General features: G+C 38.1%; 1 protein-coding gene across 2 annotated transcripts; it reads right to left on the reverse strand.

Annotated features, from left to right (window-relative positions):
• Nucleotides 1-2164: 2164 nt before the first annotated feature.
• larp7 (La ribonucleoprotein 7, transcriptional regulator) lies at nt 2165-8087 on the reverse strand. Of its 2 annotated transcripts, none has more exons than XM_079257661.1 (13): nt 7978-8087; nt 7361-7567; nt 7181-7281; nt 6978-7061; nt 6411-6575; nt 6218-6320; nt 5838-6140; nt 4234-4387; nt 3966-4078; nt 3514-3623; nt 3197-3356; nt 2877-2968; nt 2165-2528 (listed from the first exon to the last, which is right to left on the reverse strand). In XM_079257661.1, exons 2-13 carry the CDS (start codon nt 7557-7559, stop codon nt 2451-2453), a joined length of 1662 nt encoding a protein of 553 aa, XP_079113787.1. In that variant the 5' UTR covers nt 7560-7567; nt 7978-8087; the 3' UTR covers nt 2165-2450. The 2 variants fall into 2 exon arrangements, with proteins under 2 accessions (XP_079113787.1, XP_079113786.1); XM_079257660.1 differs by having other exon boundaries at nt 3957-4078.
• Between the last annotated feature and the right edge of the window lie 2865 nt (nt 8088-10952).

Here is a 10952-nt window from a genome sequence, read left to right on the forward strand (position 1 = left end):
ATTCATATGATGAAGGCCTGTTCACGGTAGATTCAGGAAAGGAGACTGCAACAACACAGCCTTGCAACGGGTCATCTTTTGAGGCAGCAGGACAACAACACACCACGATGAGGTGAGCTCATTTCAAGTCCTTTGTTTTCTTTTGAATATACGACAAACTAGCGGGCGAACTGCTTGTTTGATCCGATCTTACATCATTTCAGAGGTTTTACCTGATATGTGCAAGGTTGTTTGATTTATCCTTTCAAATCTACTGCAGATATTATGGTTATTTTCTCAGTTGTAGTGCTGATTGCTCAAATCACACACAGAACCTCCTCAACATTTTGGTCCCTTTGTTTTCTCTCTCACGTTTTTATTTTCTGTACAATACAAAGGAACACTGCTCTGTTGTTGAGCACGTTTTATCATCTCAGCATGATTTTTTTCAGGAGGCACATCAATTCTTCAAGGTCCTCTATGATCACAGAGTACCAGGCCAGCTTCCTCCCTCCCAGCTGCTACAAATCAGTCACCTCAACCTCCACACAGAAGAACCCATACCATTCACTGAAGGGGACGCTTGCAGAACCCTCCACTTTTCGGTACTTTTCTTCCCCCCTCTTTCTTAATGGCACATATTTATGATGGATTAATAAAGTGAGAATATGCTGATTTGGCACATCTTATTATATTCAAGAGAAGGCAAAGTCTGAAGACATGTTCAGAAAAACTTCTTAAAACATGAAGTTGTATCTTAAATGTTTATTGCAGAGCATTTTATGTCTTCCAAAACTCAACAAAGCCCCAATCAAAGGTGTCAAAGCAGTTGGGACCATCAGATGGCCACATCAGAGCTCGAAATACTGCCGTAACCAACATGGATTACACTACTGTGTACAGAAGTAAGCAGCCTGACGACCTTCACACATACAAGTATTTCATATAAACCATACTTGCATTTATTAAAATTTTTTCTCTCCAGATGATTTCCGAGCTTGGAAAGCTGACAGTTGTCACCAGCGAAAGCTAACAGGCAACTTAAACATTACCAGGGGATTTACTGTCACAGATTCTTTCAAGGAAGACCCCAAAAATGTTGCTGGAAAAGAGAAATCCGTCCCAAACAACAGAGAGCAGAAACACTTTGAAGGCATCAGCAGCTACAGATTGGATTACGTCCCTCATCAAGTGCAGCCCAGATCAAGCAAGGGTACAGCAGTTTACGCAACCAACAAAGGGCCTCCAGTGTCCTCTAGTCCCAAGTCAACATACCCCCAAAACCAAGAACATCTCAAAGGAGCCAGCAAATTCTTTCAACAATTTGAGAACTGGTCTCTCGCAACCAATCTTCAGTCCAAACCACCAGCAGAGCACAACTTCCAGTCTACAACTCACGAAGACACTGCAGCACCTAAGTATCACGTCACCAAATCAGTCCTTTTCTCTATGCAAACCAGTGAGAAAACTAAGGAACCCTTCCAGGTAATGGTTAATATGAAGGAGTGTTGCAGAGCTTGGGATGGACCTCCTTGTTTCACCTGCTCATAAAGGAGTCTGATCATCTCACTGAAACCATATTTTCAGCCTCCAAACAAAAACCTGCCAACATAAACCTGACCTCTTGAAGCGTGCATCGCTGCAAGGCCTGCAAACCACCAGCATCCTGCAGGGAGACGACTTAAATGCCCGTTTGCACGGACTTTTCAAGCTCAGAGGACCGACTTGGATTCTGTACAATTTGAAGCTTTTTAAATACCAAAATACTGCCACACTTTACCTCAGGTACTTTCTACCTTTACACCAATAAAAGCCAGAAATGGTCACAAGATTATATATTAGTAATCATTTTTACACCTGTTAACATCTCAACTGTAAGATCCAGTTTCTATTCAGTGGAAAACCAGTTTGGACAGCTAAATGGGTGAAATATTAATTTAGTCACAAGTTGTTTGTCAGCTGCTTCAGGGTGTAATACTCATCTGCTGGCTCATCACCTCTAGTTTCAGACTAAATTATACCAGTCAGAGAAATTGGACACAATTACCTCCAACCTCCTAATACATCTTATTAAGAAGACCTGAAGTACAACAATTACATTGTTGTTGCAAATATACAACAAACACTGTAATCAGGAAATAATGTTTTATTTAAAAAGAAAAAAAAACAACAAGGTGTTGACTAATCCATGTCTTGATGGAGACGATTTCCATAACGAGTGTATTTACATCTATACAAGATTGTTTAAAAAAATAAAAATAAAAAAAAAAAGGGAGAAAAGAAAATCAACTAAAAACAAATGTTCCAAAACCTCAATGCATAGCAGTAATCCACTTTCTTAAAGGCTCCAGTGCAGACAAAAACACAAGGACATTTGGACTATTTCACTTCATCCGGTTCTCTTCCAGCAAAAGCACACATCAGCACCAACTGTACTCCCTCTTCATCATGCCGTTAAACCTGTCCAAATGTCAGTCTTCATCAAAATGGATGTGCTTATTGGCCTCCTTGGCTCGAGCGGTGATGATTTTCTCTGCTTTGGCGATGAGCTGAAGTGTGAGAAGAAGATAAAAATTAGATGTGACAGTAGAAATGGAGCGGTAAAGTGCTGCTTTAATTGAGGTGAGTGGGAGGGTTAATATGCCAAAATGATTCCAGGTATTAGTCAGTGCCCAAAACTGGAACGGACTCAGGATAACTTGCATGTAATATACTGTATGTTTCCAAAACCCCAAGTCACATTTAATTTTCAGTTACATATTATATGAAACTTAATATTAAAACACTATAAAGAATGTTTCCATCTTTTTTTTTTTAAATGGGGAAAAAAAAAAAGTAAATTGTGAAATTTTCACAATGTATCGTGTCAATATATTTATATCTAAAGAAGAGTTTACCTTTTCTGTGCCCCGCTTCTTTTCCCTGGGCCGATTCAGCTTGACCTGGCGGTCCACTAAGATCTTCTGCCAGTACCGCTGTTCATGGTCACCTTTAACAGGAATCGCACCAAGTGTTAGCCTTATGCAGAACACCTTTAAAGATGGCAATGAAACAGAACTTGAACCAGGCTGGGGCCCATGTTCCCCGATAAATTATTTTCACCATCATCAATTATGTAAACTTGCTCAGTTACCATGGCGAGAGCTACACAGCAGAGTGAAAGAAATACAACATTATGTGGAGAAAAACATCTGCAATCAGGAAATAAATTTCATACCTGATAGAATCTCCAGTTTCCAGCTGTGTTCTTTCTGCAGCTCCGCTTTAACGTCTCTGACAGCTCTAGCTTCCTCTGGAGTGTGAAATCGGATGTGACCCTCAGCATCTCCCTCCAAGATGTCAATGTAGGCCACTTGAGATATTTTGCACAAGGCGTCCTACGTGCACACACACACACACACACACAAACCAGAGGATAAATTAAGCAACTAAACATTTCATGATTGCACTTTAATTCCAAGATGGAGTGGGTATCATCCACTGTTAATAGTGTTTTAAAGCTGACAGGTTGATGACAACAGTGTGGTACTGTACTTTAATGGTCTGCCTTGCTGGTAACGGCTTGTTGTCTGTAATCTTCATGATGACGCCGCTGACAAACCGAGGACCCTGTTTCGTTTCGTCTTGTTTGCCACTCATCTCAACTAGGGGAAAAAAAACAAAAACAAATCAAACATTAATGTATAAAACAATATCAATTTGGCACTTTTTATTTAACCACGCTGTTTCAGTCGACCAAACTGTGGCTTTTTACCTCACATTTTAATAAATTAAAGGCACATTTAAGTAATTACACACCGACGTATTTAAGTATTTCTTTGTAGCATTTTTCGCCCTCCATACATGATGGAAGTTTCATAGGTTTTGTGGGTCACTGACACACCTAACACACTGGTGTGTCTCTCTTCCTCTTGTCTCTATATTCTAGAGTCACTCCATCAGAACTCCATTGAGTGACAAGTGTGAGGTAATCTCACCATTCCCACCTTGAGTGTCATTGTGCTCCTTGCGATCGATCTTATTGATGCACCTCTTCAGGGTTGCCATGCTGTGCTTCTGCAAAATCAAGTACTCCTCTTTCAGCTGAAGCCACTCTTTCCTAAATGCAGGGGGAAAAACAAGAAGAGTTGTGTCGTGTTGAGTGAATGAGCCAATACGTTTAGTTTAGTTTAGTTTAGTTTAGTTTCAGCTGGAGTTTTCACCTAATTACTCAACAAACGTTGATGCATGATGCACAAACGGATGTAAGCTTACTTTGATAACACACGTAACGGGATGACTTCTTCCCCAATTTTCAGTTTCTCCTTGTGTTTCTTTTTTCTCTTCCTCTTTGCTTTAGAAGTGGAATCCTCTCCATTTTCTTTCCCCTGTTCAACATCTTTCACCGTCTCACTTTGAGCAGCTGAACCTGCAGGAGAATCGGGCAGCCATTATTTACAGCATGAGAATTCTTATATAAACACCTTTTTTATGCAAATTTACAAACTTTTGGTGATGAACAAATACGCAAACAGTTAACCAAGGAAAAACTTTAAATTATCTGCAAAAAATGTGGAAAAACTGAACTTCATTACTCCTAAGAGCCAACCTACAGGAGAACTGCAAACTACTTGGAGAATCCATGAGTAAAAGGTGTTATTACTGAGACGTAGACATGAGTAACAGAGACTGAAATGGGATAATTACTGAAATATACTGGCAGGTTGAAGCATATAATGACATCAAATAAGTGACACTTGATTAAATGGATGGGCCTGTTGCTGAATCACTAACATACTGCAGGAAGGAGAATGGGTACTGGTGTGGATTCCGATCATGAGAAAGTTTGACATTTTGATTTTAAAACTGAACAGACTAAAAATAAACTTTGAACACTTGCAGACATGACAGTTTCGTCAAGCAGATGTGTAGAATAAAGTCCACATTCACCATCATGTATTCCTCTAATAGCTACTCAGAAGAAGCTGAACTCCACTCCTAAAAGCCCACTGTCCTGCAGGTTACAGAGGTTTCCCTGCTGCAACATACCTGATTTAAATGAATGGATGATGGTTCAGAACATAACAACCTGATGAATCTATTAATTTTAAAATCAGGTGTGTTTTAAGAAAGATTTTGGTGGATGATCTCTATATATTGATCTAGAAAGGACACACCTACCCAATCTGAAACATAAAGCCTATCAGAATAATTTCCCTTTTGTTTTATTCCATTCCCAGGGATGCAATGAAATAAAACTGTTGGCCTTTACCAATATCCAATATTTATTATTTTAGTCATGGCCAACAACCAGTATTTATCAATAGCAATACATTTTTCTAAAGGCTAAGATTATCAAACCCTGTACAAAATTAAAGTTAGCATTAGCAACATTAGCTTCCCACAGTTATTTGTAAACTGTCGGTGGTTAAACATCCCATGGTGCTTTCATGTCACATCTCCAAACAAATAGTACATGATGCCGCCCACCAACAATATTGGCAGTTAATATCACCCCAATACTGATATGTTAAGAAAAGACTAACATCTGCCAGTAGTGATATTAACACCCTTGTTAGCCATATTTTAAATGATAGCATAGCTGTGTATAAACTTTGTATTTGTAGTTTGCACGTTCTCAGTACGACAAGCCACCTTTGTCTTAATTTTCTACACTTTTGAGGTTGTATGAGTTTCCCTGCTGCAACACTCCTGACACACATCAGGCTTAATTTGCAGACTTGTGCAAAGCTTAACATCAATCTGGTGTGCTGCAGCGGGGAAAGTTCCAGAGTTGGCTCCTCCTGCTCTCGACTATTACATTTCTTTTCTTTTAATCCTTGTATGCAGGATGAACCAAATGAATTGTGGATGCTTACTGCTTTTTGCTCCATCACGCTCCCTGTCACCAGTTTCAGTTTCACTTGTTTTTCTAATCTTAGAAGGAACATCACTTTCCGATCCCTCCGCTGTCTGTGACCGCCGGCGTTTCTTCTCTCCCTTGCCCAGGGTCTTGTGAGGGCTGGTGACTTCAGGATGAAAATCCCCAGCTGCTGAGTGCTTCTTCTTTTGCTCGGACGGTTCTGCTTCCATTGCCAACTCTTTGACTTTTTCTGCAGGCGTCTGTACTGTGGCGCCTTCCTTCTTTTTCTTCTTTTTTCGCTTTTTCTTCTCTTCTTCGCCTAAGTAACATCAACCACACAGAACAGGTTTTTCAGAAACCATCTTACCTGCACAAGTTTTTATTTTTTTAACCTACCTGGTGTTGGATTTTCAGCTGGAAAAGGAATAGGCTTCCCATTTAAAGTTTTAGGGAAAATCCCTGGTTTCCTTGGGGCATCTTCTGGAGGGTTGTTTAGCATCTGTATTGAATAATGTTTCCATTAGGATCCATATTGCCTAAAAACAAGTTCTAAAATGAAAACACAGTATTCCATGCAGTTTGAGATCACCTCTATAGCTTTCTGTGCCTGCTCTTCTTTCTCAAACTCAACAAAGGCAAACCCCTTTGAGTCGCGAGAGGTCCTGTACCTGGGGATGCTTATATACACCACATTCCCACATTTTGAAAAAACTCTTTCAATCCAGCTGTGTGTCACATCCTTGGGCAAAAGTTCCTTAAAAATAAAAACAAAGGGAGAACAAACTGTGATAGAGAAACAATTTAAATGTGCATAATGTCAAAGAATTTTTTGCTATACTTAATTCATGCAATTTAAACCAGAGATGACCAGTTTTGGTCCTCAACAGCCACTGTCCTGCATGTTTACAAAGTCTCCCTGCTCCAGCAAACCTGAGTCAAACTAATGATTTACTGTGATGAACTTCATAGGCTGTTGAACACATTTCATGAGTCAGGTGGGTTGGAGCAGGGAAACATTCAAAACTTGTAGTACAGTGGCCCTCGAGAACTGACTTTGGACACCCCAGATCTAAACCACTGGTGAAATTTTTTGGGGCTACATAATCTTGTGACAAGCAGACAACAATTTAAATGTTTCCTTTTTTTTTTTCTTTACCACATAGACTGTACGGCTATCAACATCACTTGGTGGGTTCCCAATTGGAAGTTGACGTCTTACTTTGGTTCCTTCAAGGTTAATCTAAAACACACAAAAAAGATTAAATATTAATGACTTTGAGCTGAAGTCTTGGGCTCCCAATCTTTATAAAACTGTGACAATGACTTGTTATTATGAAAGAAAACATTTCATTACAATACCTCTACTAAAGATGAATTTCTCAGCGCTCTGGCAATCAGTTTAGTGTCAGTTGTCAGCTTCTGCATGGAACTAAAGGTCGTCAACACTGATAGATCAACATCTGCAGCAAATAAACACGTGAGGCAAATTCAATATCTTTAAGTCAACATTCATATTAAGAATTTGTCAAGCTGCCTTACATCCATCATGAGACTCATCAATGAGCTTTTTAAGAAAACGGTCCTTGTGAAGGTTAACATCGCCAAACCAAAACTCCACTTGTTTCTTTACATCACCCAGCAGCTGTTTGACACGAGACCTCTTCTTTTTTTCTGTGTCCTTGTTCTTGTCACTTGTCACATTACCAGTATCACCAGCTCCCTTTTCTGTATTATTCATCCTGGAGACTACAAACAAAATCAACATTATAAAGTGCACTGAAAGTGCAATAACCTCCTAAAATCTCGTAATTTTTACTTTGTTCGTAGAGACATGTCTAAACTCACAGAAGCCATCTATATCAATGAATGAATGGACTGGTCAAATGTATAGATCTTAAGTAACTGGTAATCACACTTTTTCAAAACATTATCAACACATTAAAATCAGTGTTTCATATAAATACAGTCAGTATCATGCTTTACTTCTTTAAGGTGATTAATTATTCAATGTTTAGCAACGTAGCAACTTAGCTTTCTGACTGCTTTAGTAATGAGGATTCGCGGGTTGTGATTATTTCAAATTCTAGCAAACAAGCCTAGAAATCAGTCGAAACTTCAATTAGAATTCACTCAAAACAGAAACATGTAGAACGTACTTCTTATGTTATCTTTAAAGAATCCAGTCTGATACTAAAATAAAAAGAAATAATAAGATTGCAGCTAGTCGGCTAGCATCACACCCTCAACATCGTCCAGTTTGGAAACGTCGCTCAATAATGTCGTCATTGAAACGCGCAGACACTTTGTTCACCTTCCGGTGGGTTATAAAATAACAAGGAAATTCAACGTTATGTTTCCATATTTTTAAAACAGCGGATTTAGTTTGGGCGCCTATACCATAGACTGTATATAAAAAGACCAAAGGCTTATACTCGTATTATGTAAAAAAATAAACACACAAATAAGTTCTGCGGTTCAGATGTTACAGAAGGGTTAACAACAAAGAAAAACATACACATGAAACAACATATTGCATATTGAAAATAATAATAGTAATAATAATCATAATAATATTTCTTTATTTCATACACCAAAGAATGTGAATTAAAAACAGCACACAGAGTACAAATTACATCTTCAAAAATATAGAAAACACAAGCAGATGTATATTCTGTACATGGTATTATGTGATACCAGAACAAAATACGTGGCGTCCATATGGCCGGTTAGCTCAGTTGGTTAGAGCGTGGTGCTAATAACGCCAAGGTCGCGGGTTCGATCCCCGTACGGGCCACTGTCTACTTTTCCTTTCCATAAAGACACCAGCAAGTGAAACATAAAACTTAACATTTATCTTCACAACCATGAAAAATGCTGCCAAATAAAAGTTGCATATAGATTATAGAGACTGTCGTTAAATGTGTTATCATTCATGTCGGAAATTATACACGATTTTTGGTGGCTGCTAATAAATAATGTACCTCAGTTTAGTCTGCACGGAGTTCTTTATCTGAAAGCACCTAACTAAACAAAGCATCCATGACTTTTTATAAGTCAATGACAGAGAAATATAAATTGATTTCTTTTTTATTATATGTTGTAGTTGTTGATTCAGTAGTTGTTATCTTTGTATTTTTATTTTAATCTGTGAGGCTATTAAACCCCGAACATAGCAAAAATGCTTATTGAATTGAATATGAATTTATATCAAACATGTAAAAGGCACATAATAGTCATACAGTATTAAACAGACAATAATAAAATGCATAGATAAAGCAAACATAACTGACATCTACATATTCTCTTTACATATCTAAAAAGGAGTGGGAAGAAGTAAAAACTGATATTATCCCACCCCCATCCTCATGAGTCATTAATAATACATTGTTGTTGTTTTTTCTTCCTATCAATAAGATATTACTAATGACATATCATTATCTGTAACATTATATATCAATATTCTATAACATTTTAACTATAACACATAATAAACACATAACCCAGTAATAATGAAACACACTCCTCATTTATAGACCTCGTAAAAATAATTTCTTCTCTTTTTAAAAAAAAAAACTGAGCTATATTTGGACATTCCTTGAGCATCCCCTCCAAATTATTCCACAATTAACCCCGCAAATTGAAATATAAAAAGTTTGCCTTGTTGTATGCACCTGTGAATTTTTGTGATGAAATTGACCCCTTAAATTGTATCCCCCTTCCCTCCCGATGAATAACTTTTGATGACTTAAATTTGATGACATCCACTTCTCGACGTGATTCCCAGCAGTAAATCTAACCATCCAAACAGATCTGAACTCAAACTTACAAACATTTTGAAACCCTTAAAGTAATGGTGTAAAATATAATCAAAAGACAGAAAACAACAGTTTACTTTTGATAGCATATCAAAACTTTAAAGAGATTGGGAATGCTGACCAAGAGACATCTTAAAATAAAAAATAAGCACACACCCTGTTAGAGAAAAATTCAAAAGCTAAAACTAAATAAGAAGTCAGCAATGCCATAAATACCAACTGGAAAAACGGCAAATAAATAAGATTTAATATCACAAATTTCCAGTGATGCTTTGCAAAATTAGTCATTATTTCACCTTTGCATAGTCGTCACATTTGGTAAAAATATGACATTTTCTTCATAACATATAAATTTGAACAGACAAATATCACGTGTAGGTAGCTGGTGAGGTCTGTATGAATGCTGCATTATGATCAAGAACACAGTTGTGTTGATGTATTGTAGAACATATCAGTAGTTAGATGTACCTAGTTAGACTGAGATGGTAACTTTAATCTGTGTGGCCTTGTCATGTCATTAGTAAGTGCAACTGCAACTGCAACTTTATTTATATAGCACTTTTAACACAACCACAGTCGACCAAAATGCTGTACAGAATAAAACAGAGATAATAATCACAATACAAATACAGAGTGCAAAAACACATACAATTTCTAAAACTGGTAAAATCATGATAAAATACAGTCAGATTAATAATGTCAACATCTCAGGTGGTGTTAAAAGCCAATGAAAACAGGTGGGTTTTAAGACGTGATTTAAAAACAGGTACAGAAGAGGCCTGTCGGATGTGCAAAGGCAGCTCGTTCTATAGTTTTGGAGCTGCAACTGAAAAGGCTCTGTCCCCTCTGAGTTTACGGTGGGTTTTTGGTACACTCAGGAGGTGCTGGTCAGTCGACCTGAGTGACCGCATCGGAGAGTAAGGGCGCAACAACTCAGAGAGGTAGAGGGGGGCAACATCATTCAAACATTTAAAAACAAATAAAAGAAGTTTAAAATGGATCCTAAAATGCACGGGCAGCCAGTGAAGAGACGATAAAACAGGGGTGATGTGCTCATATTTACGAGTGCCAGTTAAAAGACGTGCAGCAGCATTTTGTACAAGCTGCAGGCGAGTAAGTGCAGACTGGCTTACACCAAAGTAAAGTGCATTGCAGTAATCCAGCCGTGTGGTGACAAAGGCGTGGATCACTGTTTCAAGGTGCTGTCGTGATAAAAAGTGCTTTACTTTGGCTAGCTGCCTTAGGTGGTAGAAACTGGACTTGACCACGGAGCGAATCTGGCTGTCCAACTTAAAGTCACTGTCCATTTTAAAACC

Source organism: Telmatherina bonti (genome assembly GCF_933228915.1).
Source record: "Telmatherina bonti genome assembly, chromosome: 18".
In the NCBI taxonomy this organism is placed as follows: Eukaryota; Metazoa; Chordata; class Actinopteri; order Atheriniformes; family Telmatherinidae; genus Telmatherina; species Telmatherina bonti.